Source organism: Crocodylus porosus, unplaced genomic scaffold (assembly GCF_001723895.1).
Source record: "Crocodylus porosus isolate Cpor-Errol unplaced genomic scaffold, CroPor_comp1, whole genome shotgun sequence".
NCBI lineage: Eukaryota > Metazoa > Chordata > Crocodylia > Crocodylidae > Crocodylus > Crocodylus porosus.
This window is the reverse complement of record NW_017728925.1, coordinates 10,091,263-10,117,806: the sequence shown is the minus strand read 5'-3', so window position 1 is coordinate 10,117,806 and position 26,544 is coordinate 10,091,263. Positions and strand designations below refer to the sequence as shown.

Below are 26,544 nucleotides of genomic sequence, written 5' to 3'. Positions count from 1 at the left end.
GGCCGGCGGGGGGCGGGGCGTCGCCTGCCTCAGCCTCGCTCTTGGCTCGCGCGCCTATATAAAGCGCAGGCTCGTTCGAGTCTTGCTCAGTTCAGTTGTTGAGCAGGCCGCTAGGTGAGCAGGGCTGGCCGAGCTTTTGAGAAACAAAATTAAACCTGGCAGCAGCTCAGCCCCCTGGGCTTGACACGCTTTAACAGAACGAAGCAAAGCAAGGAGCAGCTCAGCCCCCTGCTCTGGAAATACTTGACCCCCCCCCCCCACCCCGTATCACAGCAAGAGCTGAATAAGGGGTGGGTAGGAAACAGGCCAAAACCCTCCTTCAGCTGGGATCATACCCTGGGGTCAGTGGACTTAAGAGACCAGAAGTCTGGGTTCAGGAGCAGTGTTTTGTATGAATTATAAATATGCCAGGGAGGCATGTCAATATAAGTGGTATGAATTGGTAAGATGAGCACACCTGCCCCCCTTCCCCAAAGCAGGTCCATGGAAGGACACAGGTCTGCCCTCCGGCCCAGGTCTGTCAGCATAACTTCGACCTGAGCTAGTCTGACCCTGGAGAAGCGCCTAAAAACCAAGCACAGAGATCTGCCATTGGTGATGTGTGTTACAAGACCACAGGCGTATAACAGCTGTTTTGAGGTCTGAGCCACAGTTCCTGCCTTTGTAAAATTAAGGTAACAGCCAGAAGGAGAGAAGCGGAAGCGAAATGGCTCTACTGCATTCATATTGCTTCTGAGCTGTGCTCCCTTTTAAGACTTCCTTGCATCTCAAACAGTACAGGCTAATGCAGTAGCTACCCCCCTCACTACAGTACATGAGGTAATTTCTCTAGACATCCAGGACAGCAGGGCTGGGCAAAATTTCGCCGGCAGTTTCGTTGCGACACTGTTTCAATTCATTTCATGCTCAAAACAGTGAAATCAAAATGAGATGGAGAGCTTTAAAACAGCCTCAAAATGAGCCAAGTCAAAACATTTAAAACATTTCGAGTTTCGAAGCTCAAGCTGGGCTTGCCTGCAGGGAAGCGGAAACTAAAGTAAGGAGAGGAGGGGAGGGGGGAAGGAAAAGGACAGCTCTCATTATTGACTGGGTAGCTGGCTAGTGACTGTCACCATTCCCTGAGGTCCCCTGCAATCCCAGTGCTCTGGGGGAGGGATGGAAAAACTGCATAACAGGCAGATTGTTTGAACTGCCCTGATTTCTGCCTTGGTGTCAATTGAGTGAGTGACATACACACCATGTCACAAGTTTTGCCTGTCAGCAGCTAGATGCAGGGCCCCAGAACCCAGAAGCCCCTGCACTTATCTGCAGGGGGTAGTATGCCTGCAGTTTTCACCCTGTTGTGCCTTAACACACACACAGTAGCATCCATGGCACAACTTTTGCTTGTCAGCAGCTTGAGATACAGTTTCCCCTAAACCCCTGCACCTCTCTCTGAAAGCTGGCAGGCTTTGTGGCCTCAGCAGGGTTTAGCGCGCGCACACACACACACACACGTTTTTTGCTTTCAAGACTTTGAGGTGGAAACCCCTACACCTATCTCTTTGAAACTCGGTAGCCCCGTCTGCCATTCCAGCATGTTTCATCCAAATTGGACCAGAAATTACAGGCTGTTTTGAGCTTCCCCATTATAGCCTACAGGCAAAATGTCGAAACCGTTTCAATGAAATGAAAGGAAATGCTTTTCTGTCAAGATGTCGAAACACAAGCTGAAACAGAACAGTGCCGTTTCACACAGCCCTAGTGGGCAACTCCTCTGTTCTGTCCTGTTGGCAACACGCACAAGTTCATGACAATCCCACACCTAGAAGAGGAGATGAAGCAGTCGGCTCCTTAGGCAAGGAACACATAAGCTGGGAAGGAATGCCCTATGATGAACTCAAGGTATGGTTGTGATTAGTTCACGAACTAAAAAGTTCAGCTGAGTAGCAAATAGGATCTTACAATAGTATGCCCTCAGAGTAGAACTCCTATGATCTTGTACACACTTTTACTGTATTTGATACAAGGGTAGTCTAGGTAGATGCTAGATCAGGGGTGGGGAATTATTTTAGGCGGAGGGCCGCTTACTGAGTTTTGGCAAGCCATCAAAGGCCACAGGACAGGCAGCCAGGGGCAGATAAATATTAATTTTCTAAATTTTTTAGCGGGCCTGTGGGCTGGATAGAATGGCCTGGTGGGTTGGATCAGGCTTGTGAGCCACATTTTTTGCCCACTCCTGTTCTAGGTGTTTTTGAAGAACGTGATAGTTTACTTAAAAAAACCAAGAATTAAAAAAGCCCGGGGTGGGGGAAGAAGCGTCTCAACTGACTTCAGCAGAACATTCCAATAGGCTCATGGAGGCAAGACTCACCCCAAAAGGGCTTCAGAAAGTACTGTAGTAACCAAGAAAGATGGCCAGTAGACAAATGCTGGGTCGTATTTCTGATCATCTTTACAATATGAATAACATTTAAAATGTTCAGGCCTTCAGCTGCTGCAAAACATCAGAAATGTAATGAAAGGGAAAAAGAGTAAGAAGTAAGAAGTCCCTTCAATATACAAAATGAAGCACAGAAGTCACACTCAATTTTCTTAAGTTTAATAGTTTTATCATAGCACCTTTTTGATTTTTAAGTTATGCGTTAAAAATGGAACTCAAATACTGATTTAAAAATGCTTACTGAAATATTCCATTGATGACTGCACCTCATATAAATAGATTACACAAAAATATAAAAACAGCAACACATTTGGGGCTAAAATTATTATAGAACAAAAATTATTTACTTTTTTTCAGAACAGCTGCTTCTCCTCCACATATTCCAGAGCAGACCTTGTTTCAGCAATGTGCAAGTTGGCTTAGAGGATAGAAATCAAATGTCTCAGACTCTCATCAACCAATTTAGGACCCAAGCCTGCATTTCATACATGCTCAGAACTCCCAGTGTGTTCAAACTGGGGCAATTCCTCAAGGCCCATTCAAGTTAATAAGACTCATCCCACTGACTTCAAATGGCTTTGCTCAGTCTCTGGGATGGGAATGCAGGATCAGGCAATCAGAGTAAGTAGAGTGGAAGCATTAATACACACAAACATGCACATCAAGCTTAAGATACAGGATGAGACCAAGTTCATGAATCAAGGCAAGACATCTTAAAGTAGTTTCATTGTTTCCCCAGTATAAAATTGCTTATATAAAAAACACAAACACAGCCATGTAGACAACCAGGAGACAATCCACTTGAAGTATGGATCCCAGGCACTTAATGATCACTTTATTGGGTTCACATTTCTACTGGTGGCATTATCTCCTGATAGCTCATTGTTCAATTTTATCAGCACAGGATGTGAGAATTAAAAACAAACAAACATGATCTCCACATAAGAAAACAATTTAAGATAGAAAGAGTGGAAAGGAAGGGATGAGGCCCTTGTAAAAAATTTATAAAGTATCCAAAACATGACAAGTGGAAAAGCTGGCCAGAATAGATACAAGACATGCAAACGCTTGGATAGAAATTTAACAGACTAAAAAAAAATTAAATAATAATAAAAAAAAGTGTTCCCCTCCTCATGCTTCATGTTTTGGGGCATGGCTTCTGAGGTAATACTCTCCACTTTTGAAAACTACTATGGATGCCCCTACCTCACCTTCCTGGCATATGACACTTCAGCTCCATCTCACACAAGCAATGAGATGACGACGACGACACCTCCCTACAAAGACTCTGAAATCCCAGCAACTTCTCTAGAAGAGATATGGCTTTGAAATAGGGCTCCTTCTGCAGCTCTCAAAAGCAAAGGGGCAGGGAGGGAACTCTTATGGAGGGGATCGAGAACGGATAGGGGAGCTCAGTAAGGCGCTTTCCCCAAAGACGTTGGCATAAGAGGATTTGAGGAACTGGACATAGTTCTGCATGCTGCGGTTAGTGCTCTCGGACTGCTCCAGGTGATCCTTTAAGTCTTGCAGACGGCTTTCGTACCGGCGCTCTGCCTGCACAAAGAGGCACAAGACAGAGATGAAGGACAGAGACTTTTTCCCATTGTGTTCATTTTAAGCTTAGTTCTTGCAATCACCTGGATTGCTGGGAAGTATGTAACAGCTTGCAACAGACACCATAAGGTATTACAAACAAACAAACAAACCCCCAAAACCAACCCCCTATTGTTCATTTACTCAATTCTAATTTCAGTAACCAACTTGTGACCAATCCACAAGACAGCAGGCAATCAGAACATATTTCCAGGCCCTCTCACACATTTAACACCAGCTTGTTTGTGGCAAGTCCCAAATCACCAGTAAATAAGCAAAAAAGAGAATCTGGCCCTGTATGTTTGATTTAGACCAGAGACAGGCAGTTATTTCGGGCTGAGGGCCACATACTGAGTTTTGGCAAGCCATGGAGGGCCGCAGGACAGGCAGCCAGGGGCAGATGATTATTAATTTTCTAAATTTTTTAGGGGCTCCGTAGACCAGATAGAATGGCCTGGTGGGCTGCATCCAGCCTGCAGGCTGCATTTTGCCCACCCCTAATTTAGATGGTCTGCACCTTGAGGAAGAAACCATGTTCCTTCGTGTTTCGTACATCACCATGCATACCAATTGTGTTTAATCCCCACCCGAGACACAGATTCATAGCAGTGAAGTTACTGTGCATTTCTTTTCAGCAAAATTATAGGATTTCACGCTCCTACCATTAAAAAGATGCTGCTAATGTATCATTCCCCCTTCAGAAACTCACATCATCTTTGCTCCGACGCAACTGATTCAAATCAGTTTTTGTCCTGCTCAGCTGGGTCTCCAAATCCAACATCTTGGACTGGGCTGTCCTCTCTCTTGATGCTGCTCGCTCCCTTGTTTGTTCTACCTACAAGTATTAGCAAGGCAATGACATTCATTTTGGCAAGCAGGACGTCTGTACAAGTTGGTTTTCTCCTCAGAGAACCAAACAAATTCTTATCTGCCAGAGTCACTAACAGGAAGGAGTGACAGAAGTCTGGCATTTTCCCTTTTCTTTTTGTCTTCTAGAGACAAGAGCCCAGATTTCTGCTCAGGCCAATGGTTCACAAACTCCTCAGATTCAAGGCACCCCTTGAGAAATGCCAGCTCTTAGTTTTCACTCATTTTTTGACTACAGATAAAAAAGTAGATGAATTCTTCTGTTACAAAGAACTCAGGAAGACCACAACAGGTCAGAATGTTTTTGACACTATGGATTCCTGTGTGAAAAGTCTGGATTTATCTTGTGAATCGCATTTACACAGTCAACAGTGCTAACAGTGTACTCTGCAGCACCCCTGAATGGATCTCAAGGCACCACAGGGTGCCACAGCACCATGGCTGAAAAAATCACTAGCTTAAGTATTTAATTCCCATTGTCATGAACAGCATTTTAATTTTTGCTTTCTACTGGAAATAAAGCAACAGGAAGTAAAATTAGGAAATTTTACTTGGTGATGGACTGATGGGGAAACAACTTTCAACAGCAGTAGCATGCAGACCTTGCCTGGTATAGGAGGAGAGCAGCCATGAAAAGTTGATTAAAACATAAGAAGTTACTAACTTGTCTCTTGGCATCTTCAAGAGCCATCTCCAGTTGACGTGCCAAGGAGTTGCACTCTCGTGTTTTCTCCTCCAGGCGCAGTTGAGACTGATGGATAGACTCCTCTCTTTTTGCTATGACTTGAAGGAATTCTATATTCTGTGCACTGGTTGTCTCTAGTTTCCTGGATTCAGACAGGAAAGTAAAGAACTGTATTCATTTTTTAACACATTTTTTCAGTATGACTGTCTGTCAAGTAACCAGCTGCTCAGAAGCCAGATTATTTTACATCTTTCTCTACAGGTTTGAGATCCTGACCTTGAAAGGGAATTCTACCATTTACTTCTCACCCCAAAGAATTTCAAGGCAGAAGGGCACGTAGGGACATACTGAGAACATTCATGGATCTGTCCTTGCCACAACTTTATCAATAAAAAGATTATCAGAAACATTAAGACACAGAAAGCTAAGAACTGCTATCGCAGATCACAGTAGTGGCTGATTCACCTAATCCACCATCTAATTCAGGTCTCCTGTCTCCTAATTGTCAGTGACAGATGCTTTTGAGAGATGTGCAAAAAACTATAGTGAGCAATTATCAATTGCTGCCTCAGACCGACTTAAAAAACGTCCTCCTTTATGAAACATGGGTGTGGACCAAGCCCCTTTGTTTTTATGATTTTTCTGACATCTCATGTCTGCAGATGGCTTCAGCGTGGCCTACAGAGGATTCCACTGAGTATTTCCTCTTAAGATTTCATAACACACTGCAGGACTGAGGGTTCAGTAAAGATGCAGACTTATTAAGAGCCAACCTGAACCTTCTTTGACTACATACAAATAATCTAATTTATCCTATGTTCAAGTGTGCATTTGGTATTTCCATTTTGCAAAAGGGAGCAAGAAATAGCAGAGCAAAGGATGCACTCAGAGTATTTTCAAACTTGCTACAGCAAGCAAATACTAAAAAAGCTCAAAAAGAAACAATAATGAGATGAGGGGAAGGGCAAGGAAGTAACCCAGCTTCCAAATACACCCAGCATTTCTAGCTTCTGGATACTTAAACAAGTTTAAGTTTTTGCTATTCTCCCATCTCTTATAAATGTTCTTCTAGGAACAGTCCTGGTCAAATAAAATCACAATCAGGCAAGCCAACTGCTATCAATGCCTGAAAAAGGGATAGGTGGTCACCAGGGAAGGGGAAGAGGCAGAGGCAGGCAGAGTCAGCATATCAGCCATGTGTTTTCTAACCTCTCCAGCTCCTCCACCTTCAGGATCAGCTGCTTGTTCTCTTCCTGGGCTGATTGGTACTTCTCCCTTGTCATATCCATTTTGTCTCCTTGGAGTTCAATCTAAAATGACAAAAGAGACCTTGTGTAGGACATCACACCCCCAAGAGCAGCCACAAAAATTAGGTGCTGCTCTCAGGCATGAGGTAATGCACAGACATAAACATTCAATTCATGGTTCTGGAGCCCTGAAGGGAATTGAGAAAACAGTATGGGGAGAAGCAAAGAAGTTCACTCCAATTTCTGGTTTGTCCAGCTATGTTTAGACATCATGAAAGATTTCTTCCACATCACGTGACTGGCCAGGTGACACAAAGTGCTTGCTAGCAGAGCAGCCACCTGTAAGCACAGCGAAGCATGCAGATTAGAAACAGCCTTATCTGCAAGCCCAAGCCCATTAAGAACTCAGAACATTAAATATTGAGAAAGTTGCATAGGATTACTGAAGCAAAGCATGCCACCCTGCAGAGACAGTTCACAGCCCCCTTTGGCCTGGCTGCAGAAGTTCTGGTTCTCTGTACCATTATGCCATCTGCACATTCCCTGTAGGAAAAGGAAGCAGGGGACAAGAAAAGGTAAAGGCACTAAAGAGTTAATGAGTGGACAACTAAGTGACAAAAGCAGTTAGGATACTGGAGGAAACAGAAGCACTTGTAGGCACACAGGAATGCTGCCCATGCTGCTCTTCAAGACCCAACAGAAGTTCTACACTAAGTAGTTCAAAAGCTCTGATATAGCAAGGACTATGCCCAGCCAGATTATCTTCCTAGACAAAGGCATGTCACACATCTTTATTTTGCAGCGCACACGTTTTAATGATTTCAAAAAGAGACAAGAACAGAGACAAAGTCTGAACCTTCTTGTGACTAGAAACTCATCTTGGATCTCGACTCATCTTGAATCTCGACTTGAAGGTCGTCCTTTTTGCCAGTCCCTTACCCGCTGACGAAGATCTGTAATCATGGCAGACAGATCCATGTTCTTTTTCTCATAACTTTGGAGCTGAATCTGACATTCTGCCAACTTCGTCTCTGTTATCTTCAGGATCTCGGGTAGCTTCTCCAGTTCAACAAGCTGGGTGTGGAACTGCTTACGAGCCTACGGCAGGGAGAGGAATAGAAGTGCAGAGTTGTCTGACACAGGCACACACTAGGGATTTTTTGGAGAAGCCCAGCGAACAAACTGAGACATCAGTGCCATTTTTCAGTAATAAGAGTACTTCAGATCCCTGGCCAGTGATGAGAATCTAAGCCCTACAGAAGTGTCACCATAATGAGGATGCCTCCTTCTATTCATTGAGGCATTCTTTTAGTTTTGGGGATTCCTTACTCCATGTGAATGACTCAGAAAACCTGAGAGGCCCGAGTAGTACTAGAAGTACCAAGTACTTTTGAAGAAATGAATTCTATGATAGACACCGATGCTCAGGATACATACTGCAGAGTCCATTACTCTGAACACCACCCTCTCCAGGTAAGGCCATGCCCTCTGGCAACATACACTCCTCAGGCCAATGCTACATTAGATGACAAAGGCCCCTACACTGACATTCAGAAAGCTAAATTAATCTTTCATAATGAGCAACTAATTTGTACATCCACTCACCCTTGATTTTGAAAGGGGGAGGAAAGGGAGGCACGCTTATTTAGAGAACACCAATTTTTCACCACACCTAAAGAGGGATGGAGCCCTGAGGGGAGTGCCATGTATCAATTTAACATCCCAAATTATCTGTTAGAGGACTAATTACCATCTCAATCTCTCTATTCATTTCATCCTTTAGTGTCTTGTTTTCTTTGTCACAGAGTTCAAGTTTAGCAGTCACTTCATCAGCTTCCATTCGGGTCTTCAGCACCTGGACACAGAGAGAATTAGCATGCATAACCACAGGGTTTCCAAGTATACAGTGCTATGAACTGGACCCAATTACAATTGCTCAAGATCCAGTCACACGATTCTCATGAACCAAAAAACTGGTTTTATCCCAAGCTCTGCAGCTTCTTCCACTATTTTTTCAGAACTTCTCCCTCTCTGCTTTGCTTCTCTACCACGATAATACCACCATAAAAGGAGGCAAAGAACTAGCCTTATCACTTGGAAGGATTACAGAAGGTACAGTAAGGATTACATATTTTGCTTTTACATCTGTTTCCACTGAGAAACTGGGGGAGTAAAAATAATTCAGATTAATCCTAGACAGCTCCATGCATGGATCAAGATCTTCCCACACAGTTTCTGCTCAGAGCATAAACAGGGCTATGCTGAGTAAGGCAACACTTTCAAATCCAGAGCATGACAATGGCAGCCTGCAACTTGCCATTTGAAAACAAAACAAAACACACAACAAAAAACTATAAAGCATTTATGTAAATAGATATCAGGTCTTCATAACTATAGTAAGACTCAAAGCTGGAATGGGGCATCATTCAGTAGCAGGCAAAAAGAATTAAGGTATGAAAGAAAAAGAAACCAAAAACACATGACAGCAAGGAAAGAAAAAGGCGTGCATGAAGGGAGGGGAAGATGGAGGAGTGAATAAAATACCTGAGACTTATAGGTTTCAATCAGCCCTTCGTAGTTCCTGAGAGACGTCTTGAGGTGCTGCACCTCCAGATGTGCTTGGTTCAGTTTTTCCTCCATTGGGAACATACTAGCCTGGAGTGAGAAGACATCTTTTCAAGAGGCAGTGCTTGGAGAAGGACAAATTGCTCTAATCCTAATCTCTGAGGGCAGAGTCTACATGAACTAAAGGATAAAAGTTTTCTGTTGGCATATACTGGAAGGGCCCCTTAACATCAGTGGAAATTCATTGCCTTCCCAACTATTCTACTCTGTTGTAAATTAAAATACTTTTACATTAACTGCAGTCACTGGACTAGGGTCACGCTCTGTTTGAACTGAAACTTTTGTGGGAATACTCATGCCGATTACCTACCACATAAATGGATAGTTACCAGAGGAAACAGCAAATGCCTGGAAAACAATTGCAGGAATCTTGCCATTCTGGAAGCTGCAGTTCAAATCTCCAGCATTAGGAGAAGTTGAAGGGGAAGAGTAGCAAATGCTTTGCTGGAATGGTTTACATAGGATGGATCTTGCTGTGGCCTAGAGGTACAGACCAGATGACCTCAAGGTCCTTCCCAGCCCTACTGTTGCATGGTTCGAGGCTCATCTCTGATGCCAAACAAAATAACTGAAGGATAGAAAGGACTATTTGAACCCCTGCCCAACCTTTTCTCTCCAATTTTAATCTACCACATCTAGCCAAGGGATGAGAAAATGAATGGTAGATATAATCAATCCAGTTACATTCAGCACAACTAGGTGTGACATCAGTTGGGCACAAAGGGGATAAATTCCTTTCTCTATCCAGAGGGGAAACAGCAATTCATGCTCATTTCTCCCATCTCATTCCAGGATCACTAGTGTTTCATCTTCACAACAGGCAGATTCTGACCTTCAGCCTTTCATTCTCCATTTTGAATGATGTTGCCTCCGTGGCTTGTCGGTGCAGTTTCTCTACCAGAGCATCCCTGTCTTCCCGCATTTTGTCCTCAATGGCGCTCTGCTGCTCCAACAATTCTGTAATACGGCTGCCATGCAAAGGTCAAACTAACCATTAAAGGACACGGGGTTCACTCACTCACTCTACCCATTGGCTGGCTATAGAAATGTCAGGCTGGTTGTTTCAAAGGCAAACAGGCTAATACAATCCATCTCTGGTTCCCTCCAGTTCATCTGTTACCCAGGGGAAAACTATATGCAATAATGCTGGTAACATTTGATACGCCCTTCTGCCCCCCCAGAAATCAGCATTAAGTCATGCTACTTTGCCTTTTCATTCAAGCATCTCAAAGTGACTTACACGAAGTAGTTGCACTTGTTTGTGTATTTTATAGAACAGCTAGCAGGCACAGGAATTAAGCAATTCATGAATCAGTAAATTAAGGTGGCAGCCAGGAGCAGGAATCTGGTCTTTCTTGGCCTTCAAATCCTTGCTCAAGCCACTACAAGCCACTACAGATGCTGCGCCTTCAGCTTTTACATAAACAGTTTTATACCCTATCTTAAAGGCTTGACAAGTCCATCTGTGAACTGTTCCTCATGCTCTGTCCTTGCTGGCTCCCTACACAGAGGTTTTACCTGTTCAGCATGACTATCTCCACCTCCAGGTCCGTTTTGTCCTTTACCACTTTGTTATAGCGGCTCCTCCACGACTCCAAAGTAGACAGTGCCTCGGCAACATAACTGTCCTATCAAACAAAAATGAGGTGGGATGAGAGGAACAAAACAGTCAGAAGGTCAGGGGGAACACTGGTATGCAGAGGGCGCACACCAGGGAGGGAGATGAGTGTGAACACCTCAGACTGTACTCAGGCTCACCTGCAATATTTGTATACCTTTCCTTTCATTTTCCTCATACCTTTCCTTTCCTGATCCTTACCAAATGTCATTTCTTCAACACCGTAAGTATCAAGGGAAACATAGGCATCCTTTTTGAAGACTGAATCCAACATTTAGAAAAGCAAAGCAAAACTAAAACTCTGCAAGTGACTGTGGAATCCCAAATCTCTAAAGAAAACCCTTTTGTGAGTTTCAAGGATTTTTCATGTTCTTTTCTGCTTTGGCCTACTCCTCTTTTTCTGCCTTGTTCTTTTTTCATATAGCTTTCAATTTCTCTCTCTCCAGGGCCATGTCTAGTTTTGTCAAACTTCTATTCCCTGGTCTCAACACCTCCAATTTGTACTTGCATGAAATAAAATTTCCATTTTCATTTCTACTTCCTCTTCTGCCACTTTCCTTTACTACCATAATTACATTCATGATTTCAAGCTAAGTTACAGATACTAAAGCTTAAAAAATTTAGTGTGCTTAAAAAAGGCCCTGCCTGTCAGCTTAAAAAAGGCCCTGCCAGCTCTAGTCTATTCTCCTTTACGCTGCAAAAGCAGATGATCAGATTTGCTAATTTACTACATGATCTAAATTTAAACACGTAAGAAGTGACAGTAAGTACTGACAGCAAAGAAATCTGGTTGTTCTAAAGCATATAGCAAATGGACTGAGGCCATGGTACACACATAAAACTCATTAGATAAAAGCAGTCCCTCACCCTGGGGCTGGTATCAGAAGTCAACAATTTGCTTCTGCACATGCTCACATACACTCTCAAGGAGGGATTCTTTCCTTCCTCCTCGTGACCAACTACCTTTTCTGCTAGCTGGATGTTCAGTTGTTCAGCATATTCTTCACTGCGCTCTGCTCGCTCCTTCTGTGCACGTATGGCTTTCTTCAGGGCCTCTTTATCACGTTCTGCCTTCTGCTTCAGCTCTTTCAGTTGTTCCATGATATGTTCCACCTCCGCCTTATGCTGAGTTCCATTGCGCTCCAAGTTCTGGAAGTGGGGAGAAAAACACAAACCCCACAAAAAGGGCACATGATATGTGGAATACCCTGCAGAGCAACTCATCTCCCACCTGCAAATAGGGGGACAAGTCATCAAGGAACATGGTCCAGAGGGGAGGTACTGTAATTCTACTTCAGTCTACTCTAACACTATGCACCTAATACTTCCAAGTGATGAGATAAAACAAGCTTGAAAACAGCTCACACTCATGCATAAAAAGAGGGATAGGAAAGAGGAGGGGAAAAGGCTGTGACGCTGTACTTTCAGTCCTAATGTATTACATTGCATTGCTGTATGCATAAACAGAGTATTCTTCCTTCATGATTTTTTCCTCTCATGGTGTTAGTACATGCAAAGGGCAGAGATTTCATTTTCATTCTCAGTTAACAAGGGGAGCACCGCATGCCAAGAATAAGCAAAGGTGGAAGTTAATTGTTTGGTTCTGAATTTTTCTACATTAAAAGGCAAAGGCCTGAATGTGAAACTGGTTTGGGTAAGTATCATTTCACTTCCCCTCTAGTCTGACTTTGGGGCCAATATTCTTTGCTATCGCCAGAAAGGTTTTAGAAGAACTCTTCTGCTTTGCAAGAGTACTCCTACTTCATGTAGTAACCTTCATTCCTAACAGCTGCTCAAGACATACCCAGTCTTCCAAACTTTCAGTTTTCCTAGGAAGACTTCCTTTTCCTTGATGTGCATCTCCCTTGGTTCATATCTACATATAACCTCATTGCTCAGTAAAATAAAAGCCTTTCCAGATGTCTAAATTTATGGAAATGGTTACACAAGCAAGGTAAATCCTTCATGCCAAAAGTTTTTTCCAGACAGCTAAGAAAGACTTTTCCTTCTTTTCCAATTCTGTTTAAGCAAGAGTCATCTTTTTAAACATCCTTCAACCACCTACTTCGTATTTCACTTAAAGAAACTTCTAATGAAAAAGTAGTCAACTTAAGCCTGTGGTTTTACTTCACATGTGAGAAAGCAAAAGTTTAGCTATTACCTAAAATTATGGAAGAAAATGTGTGTAGCAATGATATAACTGTCACGAGTTGATACATGTCATTTACTGGATAAGCATAGCATAGGCAATCATGCTTACACACTGAATTCAGATGATCAGTATAAAGCACAACTGAGGAATGGTGAAACAAAACCAAGTCACACCACACCTACCCGGATCTGGACAGCCAGACGGTTATTCTCAGCTTCTTTATTTCGCAGCTGTGCCTGTAAATGGCCTCTCATAGCTTCCATAGATTTGGACAGTTCACACGCTGTCTTCGCTTGGTCCTAAACAGAAAAGAGTTTCCCCACCCCCGTAAGCTATGGAAACGGACAGGGCATTTCCCACCATACATCAGTTCAGGGCTCTGCTTTGCTAAACAGCTAAAACAGGAAATATTGGTAAGAATACTTAAGACATCCATTTTCTTGGTTGTGGGAACAGAAGCCAGCCACCTCAGTCAAAATAGGCCACGTTACCTAGTGGGTAACAGCTCTGAACAGAGACCAGAGGGGAGGCCAGGAAACAACTTACACAGGTTTGGCTTTGAGGTACAAGAATAAATGTTAACACAAGAACAAAGCAGCCCTCAGGATCCCTAAGCCAAGTATTATGCACTGAGATCTTGATGAAGGGTACCGTTTTCTGCTTCATTTCCACAAGCCCTGCTTTTCCTCCCTCTTATGCCCTCGCTTCCAGCTCTTTTTCCAAAACACATTCAGAGTTCCTCCCCATCACCACATTTGACCACCATGCAAGAACTTTCTCTAGACCAAAATACCCCTTTGCCTCCATTGCCCATTGTCTTCTCTGCTTCCTAAGCAGGGGAGAGGACTGGATTTGAAATTGGGGGAGGCAGGGTATAATGGGACCACAGGAGAAGGAAAACTGTTGGGGCCCAAAGGACCTACTTAAGACTTGCTACAGGCTTGTCTCTGCCTTGGTACAATTTAAGACCCCACCAAGCAAAGTGCCCTAAGAAATGCTTAGGGAGAAACTCTAGGAAACAGCCTGTCCCGAAGTGGCATCTGTCATTCATGTGCATTGCCTAAAACCTTTATGATGGGCACTTAATACAGTGAAAAACAAATCCAAAACTGTGAGTGGAAATAAGGAAGATGTCTGTAAGGTTTCTTAAACAAGCAGGACCCACAATATCTTAAATTAATAGTTCCCTTAGATTCCAGACCCACAAAATTTGCTGTTCCAAGACTATTTGAAGAGGAGTTAGAAGAGAAAAGGGAAACTACCTTTTCTGCCTGAATCTGAATGATAAGAGCATCCACCTCCTTCTCTTTCTCCTGTAGCTTCATCTTAAGTTGCTGGAAAACAAGGGAAGGAGGAGGGAAAAAAAGACACATTGATCACAAGAAACAACAGGATTGTTGCCAACACAGTAAGGAAGGGAAATAACTGCATCCCTCTTCAAGTCTGAGCTACACAACTCTCTATTTCCATCATCCCCGGTAGCAATACCAGCTTGCATTCCACAGGCGGAAGGCTCTAGTGGAAAGACAAGTGCTCAGTACATGTTTGCTATAATAAAAGGGGGTGTCTAAGAATGGCAATTAAGAAGTGGGTCTTTGTTTTGTTAGATGCTGAGTAAGCCAGTGGCGTTCAACTTTTTGGTGCCACAGGCTGAATGGTGTGGGACTGGCCCGCAGGCCGGATCAGGGCCCTGCCCCATCTCCACTCAGCCCCATACTACAGAATTGGGTCTGGCAACACCTCCAGCTAAACCCGGTGTGCCCAGATTGGCTCCGAACCACTTCCACATGCTAATCTAGTATGCTAACCGACCCATGGGGCTTCCTACTGGTCTGGAAATCTGGCAGTAGGAAAGTGGCAACTGCTGCAACCACTCCCCTGCCACCAAATTTTTAGACTTGTGGGGACCTCTGCAAGCTGGATGGTATGGCTCCATGGACAGGATCTGGCCCATGGGCTGAGGAAATTCTGCCCCAGACAGAATAAGCTTTATGACTTCCCTGATGCAAATATTATTTTCCCGATTTACCTAACAGTCTGGCCATATTACCCTTGCTTGCCTCTAGAGGCAACTGGGTTACTCTGAGAATAAGAACTGAAGGACTAAACCCTAAATCGTTTCTTGAATTTTTAACATTTTGCACCAGCAGGCATCAACAAGGTAACTGGTGCTTATTCTTGCCACATGAAGCAAAGATGTTAAGAACCTAGAAAACCTAATTATTGTTCATCTGCTATAACTGTACTGTTGCTGTGTCAGAAACAAAGTTGTGTTTTACACATGGGTCTGAAGGATGCCGTCCAAAACTGAACACTGTACAACTTATGAAAGACAATCCTCTCTAAAACATGGAGGGTTGTTAGTCCTCAAACATCTCTAAGCCCAGTGAGGGGCCAATGCAGTCTTCATCAGTTGAAAAGGTATCTTTATAGCACCTCTCACCACACCAGGCACCGTATCTTGAAGAACAAACAAGCAGTCTTCAAAAGTGCTTGGATTCTGTAAAGCTCTATTTCTCCACTCTGTTTAAAGTTTTTTGGTCCACATTACCGCTTTCTCTGCATCCGAGTCAGCCAGCCTCTTCAGCAGCACCCCTTGCTGTTCCAACAACTTCTGTGCATCTTTCTACAAATGAATCAACAAAGAAGCTTGTATGGAATCTGCCCCAAGAGAATCTGCCTTCTAAGACAAATCCAAGATCTACATAGGTTCTTTAAGAAGGTTCTGGGAAAAATATCTACTTCCCAACACTAAAAATCAACCCTGCTGAGAACACTGCTACCTTTTTAGTACTAGCCAACAATGTCATTTCCCTGCCCCCAAAATTTCCATCTTAGAAAGCCCTTATTCCCTCTCCTTTAACCTAGTCAAAGAAGTACTGAAGCGTACAACGATGATTGAAGTTATTTAAAGGACACACATGGCATTAAACAGTTCCTTTAATGGAATCATGAGTGGCTGAGAAAACTGCCCCAGGACTGTTCAATTTGTACTGCTTTGTGCAAGGCCAAACTTCTCTAAGCAGTACTGCTCTTGCAGCTTGTCTAGCATTTACAGAGCCCTTAACATCTTGACACTACTCGTCAAACATTAGAGGCTGCACTGGAGATCTCTCACACACAGATATAATTGCTTAACATGACAGACTGACTTGACTGTGCTGCCAGAAGCCCCAAGAGAAGACACCATTATAATAGTACATAATTGCTTTTATCTATATAATGCGTTTCATTTCATAGGCTGGGGAATGGTTCTGTTATACCAATAAAAGCTCTGCTTTGCCAACGGAGCTGAGTCTTCATTAAAAGGGTTTGGTCACCCTTAGCATAACCAATAAAGCACTCCTGGTGCAGACACTTGCCTAAGCATCACAACATCCCTATGGGGAAGAGGTTACCCCTATTTTCAGAGCAGAAAATGGAGGCAGGAGGAGGTAAAGAGGTCACAAAGCATATCAGAAGCAAAGAGATGAGCAGAAGTCACTCCAACCTCCAGTCTCTGACCCCTAGACCCTTTCTGCCCATACAGCCCCTGCTCACCTCCCGGTTGTGCTGCTCTCTAAGGAGCTCTCGGAGCGTCCGGTTGGTTTCTTCAAAAGTGCTCAGTTTCTGTAGCAGCAGTTCCTTTTGTCTCGTCAGTGTGTTAATATCCGAGCTAGTCATGTGCTTCTCCTAAGAAACAGACACGGTTATGTTGTGCTGCAGCACAAATTCTAGTACCTGCAAAGAAGGTACCAGAAGGACTATACAAAACACTTGAAGCACAGCAAAACAGCCTGATTGTGTGGCATTAGCAAAAAGGAAATCTGCAGGATGTTGGCAGTGAACTCCCATATGTAAACTCGAGTGGCTTCAGATCTCACCTAGTCTGGGTTTTAGATCATGGAACATGTGAGGTACTGTCAGACACATTGGCAAGGAAAAGCAAGGAGGCTTTTTTTGTTTAACCACCAAACCAGTGATTCCGTAACCGCTACAGCATAGGAACAGTGAAGCAACAATGTAGCAAAGTGAACTAATGCCACTACATACATTTTTGAGTCTCCCAATTGTGTCTTTCAGTGCATGAATCTGTTTGGCTGCTGCAGCTCCATCCATTTCTGTCTCGACTAACTTGGATAGCAAACACTCCTTCTCGTGCTGCAAGTGTCTCTTCTGCAGTCTGCAAAAACAATACAGCCATCAGAAAAAGGAGAGCCCCATGCAGCTAAGGATAGCAACAAAAAAAAAGAAAAGAAAAAAAAAGAAAATGTGTACAGCTTAAAGAAAGCATTGTATTGGGATTTCTGCTCCAAGTGAAAATGAGTAAAACCCACTTAACAAAAGAGTAAAAGGTGGTTGCTACACAAATACTTAACATTCATTACTTTTAATTGCCGAAGTTAGGTTGGGATAGGAAGCAATAAATCCTTTACAATCCTTCCACTCTTCAGAGAAATTAAAGTGGACAAATCTGTGAGTTATTGCAAAGCAATCCACATTCTAAGCCCTAAACCACAATACTATAATTTCTCCCCAGATACTTGTGCCAGTCAATGGTAACAGCTGAACAGAGAAGAGGACATCAATGCCCACAATTAAACCAACAAAAAACCCTTCAAAGAGAAAAAGGAGGGAAGTGGCTCATAAAAATCTTCCCAAGCCTTAGACATTCTGAAAATTTCAGGTGTTTTTTTTTTTTTTTTTTTTTTTTAACTGCAGCATCGGGGACAGGGCGAGAGGTCACACCACCTAACATACATGTCTTGCCATTTTCCACTCAGCAAAATGCAAGGAGAACACAGCATCTTGGAAGCAAGTACTATGTCAGCAATACAAGAGATTTTCTACTACCACAAGGAGATGCCAAGGCAAAAACTGGAGAAAAAGGACAGTGCTGCATTGTTAAACTGAAAGCAGGTAAGAACACATACGTCTCAAAGAGACTCTTGAGCTGCTGAGCCCTGTCCTTAGCCACCACAGGAAACATCATGTATTCCTACCCTTAAGCCCATCTCCACCACTTAATTCACACAAGACAACCATATACCCTCTAGTTTCCATCCAAGTTTATTCATGTGTTCTTATGTCAACATGGCCCCTCAACAAAAATGGCATCCTTTTGGACATTCACTCCTCTGGTGTATTAACAGACTGTAACCACATCTTCCCCCAGATAAGAGACTACGATGTCAACTTATCTGAGGATGGGCAAAGAAGAATGGCAATTCTGCAGTGTCCCTGGCAAAACTGTTAGCCAAAGTCCAACCAGGAAACATTGTGTCTAAAAGGATACTTAGGACTGGAAAAGACCTCTGAGCCCCCTGCACTGCTCTGCAAATACTATTCTGTTGTGTGAGCACAAGGGAGTTAAAGCTACTTTACACAGTAAGATCTTTCTCTTCCTTCATGCGCTCAATATTACGTCGGAGCAATGTATTTTCATGTTCTGTCTCCACCAGCTCTTGCGTGACCTCATCTAGCTCTTCCTTCTGCTCCTCAAGGAGACGCTTTGTCACTAGCCTCTGTTCTTCCTGTTTCTGCACCTTTGCCTAAGGAAAGAATATTTATGCAGAGCTTCAAATGACATTTATGCAGGTGATTTTACAGAGGTATACTCGGTTCATATCCCTCCCCACCACACCAGCAATGCACAGCAGCTGTGAAACTGTCAGGTGGTGCCGCTATACACTGTTGAAGAACATGAAAGGCTAACTTGAAGATAATTAAGGCGGCTGACCATGAACTTAAGTTGTAATTTAGCCAGTGCTTCAGGCCTAATAATTTCACTCAGAAGAACAGACAGTAGAGGCCATCTGACTAACTGGAAGTTTAAAACTTGTAACACGAATGAGGTTGTGTGTTAAGACTGAACTGCTTAAATATACCCCAAATTCAGTCTGGTTACATCCCATATATCTTCTACCTTACTGCATTTGGCTTAGAGGACTGCTACTTCTTTAAACCAGATGACTGACTCGGTCAGATTTTATAGCATAGATAAGTGTTTGCACTTATCTATGCTATAAAAAAAAAAATTGTACAAGTCAATAGCTAAGAATTAACTCAACTAAGAGCCCTATATTTGTTCACAGACTTTTCTTGAAATCATGATGCTCTGTAACTGCAAAAGAACAGCAATTTGGATCATTTCCACTTAACATCAAGGTAAGCTGAAAGAAAGGGAAAGGTCCATGCTGATAGGGAACCCTGGCACTCCTACAGATCTGCATTTTTTTAAATTCTGCATTTGACTCCTAAGGGGGAGTTATTAAAATGTGTAATCTAAATGGTCCTCCAGTACAAGAGAATGTCGTGTCACTGAAATGTGAAGTCTGGTTGTCAGCCAGGAAGAGCGTAATTGTTAAAGAAGAAAAATCTCTGAGAATGGGACAGTATTTTAAGATGACACTTTCACCTTTGGGGATGACAATACCTTATAGATTTTAGGCTCTCGTGGGAGTGAAACGGAGGCAAAACATTAATCTGTGGCAAAAAATAGTATGAAATCCATAACAGACCTTATCATTACTAAAATTCCTCATTCAGTCTGTAGTTGAGAACTAACAACTGAACTTAATGAAAGCCACCTCATTAGCAGATTTCTCTAGTGCAGTGGTTTTCAACCTGTGGGCTTCCTTTTAACCTTAGGCTATGTCCAAGAAGTCTGCAAAAAATAACTATGATCATTCAAACAAAACCTCTGTGAATACCCACACTTACAATTCAAAAGTGTCCACATCTCCATTCAAAATTTCTTAGGGGTCCATAAATGCAAAAAGTTGAAAACCACTGCTTTAGTGCAAAAAGCCCAATAAGTAGTTCAGCCCTTCTCCACTCTATTTAGACTGGTCCCTGAAAGCTAGGTATTAGATGGGCTGCACTTTTCCCCTTTCATCAGTTGCATTTTTCATGGTTGCACTTCTGCCCTGTATTACAGTCTTTATCTTCTTCTTACCAAGTTCCCTTCTCCTTCAGTCTTACTCTGCCTCATCTGCAAGCCCCTGCAAACATCTCAGGGTCCTTAGCATGGCTCTCTCACCTCATTCTTAAGTGTTCCCACTACATTCATCAGGCTATCGATCCTCTTCTCATATTTGTTCATTTTGCTGTGGATGGCATCCTCCTCATCTGTGGAGAGGTCACTCAGACGCAGCACTGAGAGCAATTTTTCTGAGTCTGGAGGTGTTATTTCCAGGCGATGTGTTGGTCCCTGGCGAGGAAGTGATAACGGAGAGCATTTTTAAAGGAGCATTTTAACATCAATGCTTCCAAAACCAATATAGAGACTATGAGGCATCTCTCAAAAAAGTCTAAGGAAGAAAAAACTACAGGAGTCCTAGAAATGTCAAATCTCAAAGGCTAGTAATAATGAAAAATAAGCCAGCCTTTATCCACCAAAACACCATGTACAGGAATTAGCCTGATAGTCTAGTAAGGATGGGGGAGTTAAAAAAAAATTAGGAGATCAAGTTCCAAGTCAACAACAGATGGGAATACAAGCAACAGTTCATTCAATCCCAATAGGAAAAGCAGCAATACCCACTGCTTCCTAATAACCTCCCTGTACTTAATACAAGGCAAGGCCTTTTAGATGAGGGGAAATGAAAAAGAATGGGGAATTTATTTGTCTTTGGAAGTTTAGGGGTTATCAGGAAATAAAGGGGCAGATAGCAATATAAAAAATAGGCACAACATGAGTTCCAAGGTCAGACTCTTTATAAATAAAATTCCAATAGCCAAGAATGATTAAAATGACTGTCAGGTGGCAGCAGAAATCTCAAACAGCTCCCTCCACCCTAAGGCTACTCCTTCCCTCTCCTAATCTCTGTTTAATGTTACAATCCATGTGCCCGAAAAGAAAGTCCACTCAGCCATACCTCCCACTTGTAGGTGGACTCCCGGACAGATGTTTTGCCTGGGGGCATCCAGGGGACCTTAGTTTTCACACGGACGCTTCGGCGCATGTTCACAGTATCCCCTTTCATTTTCTGCTTGTGTTTTTGCTGAAGAAAAAGAAAGAGAAAAAAAAAAGAAGGTAAACCATGTAAGACTTTTTGTAATCAATTACACTTTCAATACTGGAAAAGTTAACAGATACATTCATACAATAATACCACAGAATGCTCCACATGGTACATCAGATCAGAGAGCAGTTGTTGACAGCTCGAAGTAAGGCAGTGCCAAGCACAAAAAATGGTTATTGCTTAGATCAGAGAGCACATAGCCAGAATGAAAGCATTCTTGCTATTTGTCAGCCAGGGCTTTTATGACATCACTTGTAGCTCTGCTTTTATGATGCAAGGAGAGCTTTGGCTACAATATGAAAAAATGATCTGGTTGCTCTCTCACACTTTGGGGAGTTAGCTTGCTTGAAAAATATTACAAAGCCTTAAGTGAAAACCTCCTCTCATTTCTCCCCTTCAGGCATGTTTTAAATTGCATTCAAGATGAGTGCTTTAAAATATAGCACCTTGGAGGCTGGACATAACTTGAAATGAATCAAACTGGGTCTGATGGCCGTAGCTCGGGGTGGGCAAAATGCGGCTCACAGGCCGGATGCAGCCTGCCAGGCCATTCTATCCAGCCCATGGGGCCCCCAAAAAATTTACAAAATATTTATCTGCCCCTGGCTGCTTGTCAAAACTCAGTAAGTGGCCTTCTGCCCAAAATAACTGCCTGCCCCTGCTGTAGCTGAATCAAGACAGCTGAGCTACAGAAAGTGTTCCAAGGAGGAAGAGCACATGAAAGATGATCCAAGACCTTACACCAAACCTTAAATGACAACTACAGAGAAAACACAGAGCAAAAAGTCATCTTCAAGCATTAAGCCCTCTTCCAAATAAGCTTCAGGGAAAGCCTTGGAAGAGCCAAGGAGAAGATACTGCCAAAATACTATGTTAGGTACCAACACCAGCAAGTCAGTTGTATGCAAAAGTACTAACAGAGCCTCCTTGCCAATACCCAGGAGAAAAACTTTCACCAGATCAGAGAAAGCTGTCTGTGTGCCCAAAGATGGATTTGAATCTAGATTTTTTTTAGTATCTTTCAATTAATCTGATCCAGGTGAAATTTTAAATGCCTGATAAATTCTCTCTCCACCAGCCTTTTCATCAAGCAAAGAGATGGGCAGAGATCTGGCAAGTCTGTCAAAAATTTCAATGCAAAAAAAAAAAAAAAAGCTCAATTTCGTCAGGATCTGCATCCAGAAGCAGCATACTGCCCCAATGGCCAATACCAATTTGCCATACCAATGGCCATGCCCATTTGATTCAGCATGAAAGTCTTCAGCAAAGAATGGTGATAGGCTACCTAACAGCTAAAGAGTGTGGGTGTTTTTCAAGCTCCTGGTTCTGCCACAATTGATTGGGGCGTTCAGTCACCCACTTAACATCTCTTTACATCTGTAAAATAGATGGGCTCTTACCTGTCTCATGATGTGGCAAGAGGAGATTTGAAGTTTAGATATTTGTAAAATGTTTCAGAATGAGGGAAAAAGGCACCAAGGAGGAAAAAGGGGTTGTCACGCAACTATACCCTTACATATAGCAAGCACACAGAAAATGTATAAGGTCAGTCTAGTTATAAGATTTCTTAAGCATCACTTAAAATTCACAGTGAAATGAATGCAGCAAGTCTTATTTTTCTAATCTACTATCTATACATTCAAGCATCAAGTGACAGAAACAGACCTTGAAGATTCAGTGGTGCTTCTTGGACTTTTCAATTTCCTGGCCAGTAGCCCTAACAAACACCAACTGCACACTCCTACCTGGCTTTTTGCCGGTGTTGTTTTCTGACCCTTTTTTATATGGACATGGACAGGGGTGTTTTCATCCACATGAACGTGCAAAGGGGGAGATGAGGAGCGGTTCTTCATTGTTCTTCTTCAAACGGGAAAGGGCAATACAATGAAAGGAAACCTGTGAATAAGGAAACTGGAAATAACAACAATTCCTTGCACCCCAGACAAGCTGGACAATTGTCTCTAGTCACTTGTCAGACAGCTTCAACTGCTGCAGTGGGTCAAGGTATGCAAGTCACAGTTTGAGCTTCCTTTCAGTGGCACCTGCTGTTCTGGATTACATGCAGCCCTGGTGTAAGAACACGAAGAGTAACTCCATTGGTTTCTATTTAACAAATGGACAATTCTAGCCATTCATTTGTACTGAGTGTGGGTAGTACAGATAGTGCAACAATAGAGTTGGACTGGTAGAGGATGTCTGTAAGAGTCAGTGGAGTTTGAAGTCTTAGAGCATGCCTACAAACTAGGGGTGCACCAATAGAGATTTTGGGGGCCAATACCAATAGCCAATTTTTAAGAGGCATATCAGCCAATACTGATCTGATTTCCAATACAGCTGAGTGCAGCTGGTAAGTCTGTTGTGGTGAAGAGGGGAGGGGAGGGGCCTGGAAGGGGCAGATCAAGACTCCTACAGCGAGGGAAGAGTAGGGCTGGAGCAAGCACTGCCCAGCCAGGGTGGGGCAGGGAGCAGGATAGAGCTGCAGCTCATCTGGGGAGCACAGAGTGGGGGCTCCCACTGCTACATGCACCCCACAACGGCACGAGGTAGGCGGCATATGTGCCCCCAGGTCTGCACAGGGTGTGAGTGGGGTGGGCTGCACTGCACTGCAACTGCAGGCTGGGGGGGTGCCAAGCTCTTCCTGGTGGGGGGGCCAGGCTGTGCTCGGGGTGGGCAGCAGCGGCATTGGGAGAGGGCTACAGGGGGAGCAGCAGCCTCCCCCCCAAATTTGCTATAGCCCCCAACCATAGCCCCCTCTCTCAGTGCCACTGCCCCGAGCGCAGCCCCAACCCAACCCCCCCCATGCACCAGGAAGAGCCTGGTGCCACCCCTGGCTCTAGCCCATAGTTGCAGCCCACCCCACCTGTGCCCCATAAAGACCCAGGGGCACATGCCCCCCCCACCCTCCTCATGCCCTCCCAGGGTGTGCAGTGACAGAAGCCCCTCCCCCTCTCCCTGGACAAGCCTCTGCTCTGTCCCATGCCTTGCCCACCCTGGCTGGGCAGCACTTGCCCCATCCCCTGCCCCCTTCCTCCCTCCGCGCAGGGGCCTTGATCTGCCCCCCACTCCTCTTCCACTACACCAGACTGCACACAGCTCTCCAAGCTGCCGGGCTGCACTCCTCACCATCTACATGCTGTGCTGTGGCTGCACACATGCAAAGGCATTTATCAACCAAACCATCAGCCACATCAAGCCGATTTCCGATGCACTCAGTTTTCTTTATATCAGTGCCAATCTGATATTGGACTGATGTATCTGTGCAACTCTACTACAAACCAAGTGCTCTGGTTAGTACCACCACTTGATTTTCTGAGCAGAGTTCGGAACTAGCCTATTAATTTACCAACCTAAAGAATTTAGGGACATGAAGAGAAGCTCACTAAGTCCCTAATCCTGCAAACTTTAACATATGCACTTAACTTGAAGTCAATAGAATAATTCACAATTCATGGCTTTAAGCACATAGGAAGTTTGCAGAATTACAGCTTCAGTTTGTCTCTTCAGACTTCTACTACAAAGTAAAGACACATTTCTGGATTAAATATGGATCCAGCACAAAAGAGCAGCACATGGAAACACAGTTTTAAATTAATTAACCTTTGAGGTAATTTCTTACTTTATAAAAGTGTGCCTTCAAAACCAAAGCAGTAGCACAATTAGCTCAAGTATGACATAAAAAAAGGCTTATATCCTCCCAGCCCAAATTACTTACAGTCACTATCAAGTCTTCAACTCCTGGTGACACTTTTCTTCGTGTTGAGACTGAAATTATCTCGTTTTTGCTGGATGAGGGATACCTGACAGTAGATTTAGGAAGTGGGTTACTAACAGAAAAGTGTCCAATTAGAAGACAACACATAAGCTGAGCATGTTAAAACCATTATGTCTAAACATCCTTTGAAAAATAAAAAGCAAAATTTAAGAAATTAAAATAAACAACATGATCTTCAGGAACAAGCCTCTAATATCAAGCTATGCCATATATGATTTACCCCACAATACACAGTAAGATTCCCAACTCTGGAGAGTGGATTTTTCCATCCCATTCAGCAAGTTACAGCCATACTTGCACAAACTGTTGTATGAAGTAATAGGTACAGGTTATGTTTTTTGGCTGTTACCGATGATTTTGGTGATGGTAATGATTTTGGTGATTAATACATTAATTTTGTATTACCATGTTCAGTAATTAGTTTGAAGCTCAAGACAACGTCTGTCTTGACCATCTTATTACCCAAGTAGGTGCATTTTGTTAATTTTCTTTGTCATTAAGGAAAGCCTAGAATTCAATGACAAATTGAAGCAGCCAGCTGTCAACTGAAGCAGGTTTGCAAAGCTAGAGATAACAAGGCAATTTAATTCTTCCTGTTGGGGCAGTAAGTGTAACTCATTAACAGTTTAAGTTACTTGCTACAGAAAAGTAGCAAATTTACCACTGAAGCATCCACAAGGTACAATGCATTTTTAGGGCATTGAATCAGGTTTCTGTAGCACACTTATGCTAAGTGAGGTCATTCTCTACATTTTTCTAGCTAATTCTTTGACTTTACAGTTGTTCTCAGAACTTGCATGACAACCTTCTGCCTTGTGGGGCTGACAGGCAACCGCTCCCTCCCCGCCAGGCCTGTGTGTATGCACGCACGCTCACACTTCCCCCAAAACCAGGATCTCTTCAAGTATTTTTCAGCTTGTATTTTATTCAGCACAAAGGATGCCTAACAGAATTTTACAGAAATAAAGAAAGACTCGTGGATAGTTGTTAACACAGCAAACAAAAAACAGTGGTGGTCAAGCAACGTATCTGCCCAGTGCTGACACACGAAGCAAATCACTGTTACGAATATTTCAGCTCTCATTTTAAGGAGGCTTTGTTTTTTTTCCAGACTTCATCATGAGGTTGGTATGAAAAAAAGGGGAAGAAACATCTCACCCAATGAGTGTCTCTCAGGGAGACAGAGAGGAAAAAAAAAAGCAAACCCACAAAACAGGTTTGGCCAAATCAGAGGAAAACAGCAACTTTGCGAGAGTGAGATGATTTCCCGGGCTGGAAAAGGGACCTCGCAGCTTCTCCTGGCGAACAAGTCTGCCATTGCAGCTGGGCTCCTCTGCTTGTTATTTTTTTTTTGGTGGGGAGGGAACCCCGTTAGGGGGCAAGAAGCCTTCATAGACCGGGGAGACCTTGGGGAGACTTAGGGAGGGGCTGAAAGGGAGCAGGGCGATGCAGCCCCGACTTGCACTCTCGCTGCAAGAGCCGACTGCCCGGACGTGCGAGCGCGCCGGGACCTGACCTGCCCCGCCCCGCCCCGCGGAGTCCCCTCAGCACACCCAG

At 43.4% G+C, this 26,544-nt stretch overlaps 1 protein-coding gene across 5 annotated transcripts; it reads right to left on the bottom strand.

Moving 5' to 3' along the window:
• Positions 1–2,609: 2,609 nt before the first annotated feature.
• On the bottom strand, positions 2,610–25,089 carry ODF2 (outer dense fiber of sperm tails 2). Of its 5 annotated transcripts, none has more exons than XM_019540727.1 (20): positions 24,928–25,017; positions 22,961–23,075; positions 21,069–21,194; positions 20,231–20,401; positions 18,574–18,740; positions 17,242–17,371; positions 16,750–16,881; positions 15,761–15,835; positions 14,472–14,543; positions 13,392–13,508; positions 12,021–12,206; positions 10,958–11,067; positions 10,272–10,407; positions 9,359–9,469; positions 8,565–8,669; positions 7,754–7,912; positions 6,777–6,877; positions 5,547–5,709; positions 4,725–4,850; positions 2,610–3,976 (listed from the first exon to the last, which is right to left on the bottom strand). In XM_019540727.1, exons 2-20 carry the CDS (start codon positions 23,066–23,068, stop codon positions 3,803–3,805), a joined length of 2,469 nt encoding a protein of 822 aa, XP_019396272.1. In that variant the 5' UTR covers positions 23,069–23,075; positions 24,928–25,017; the 3' UTR covers positions 2,610–3,802. The 5 variants fall into 5 exon arrangements, with proteins under 5 accessions (XP_019396272.1, XP_019396271.1, XP_019396270.1 ...); XM_019540726.1 differs by having other exon boundaries at positions 22,961–23,126; positions 24,928–25,013; XM_019540725.1 differs by having other exon boundaries at positions 22,961–23,111; positions 24,928–25,013.
• Between the last annotated feature and the right edge of the window lie 1,455 nt (positions 25,090–26,544).

Coding starts and splice junctions, on each gene's coding strand:
- ODF2 (XM_019540724.1), bottom strand. CDS start 25,074: ATGTGTTGTCTTCTAATTGGACACTTTTCTGTTAGTAACCCACTTCCT. Junction 15,836..16,749: donor GAGAGCAGCACAACCGGGAG/GTGAGCAGGGGC, acceptor ATTCATTTGTAG/AAAGATGCACAGAAGTTGTT. Junction 11,068..12,020: donor ACATCCAGCTAGCAGAAAAG/GTAGTTGGTCAC, acceptor TTTGTTTGATAG/GACAGTTATGTTGCCGAGGC.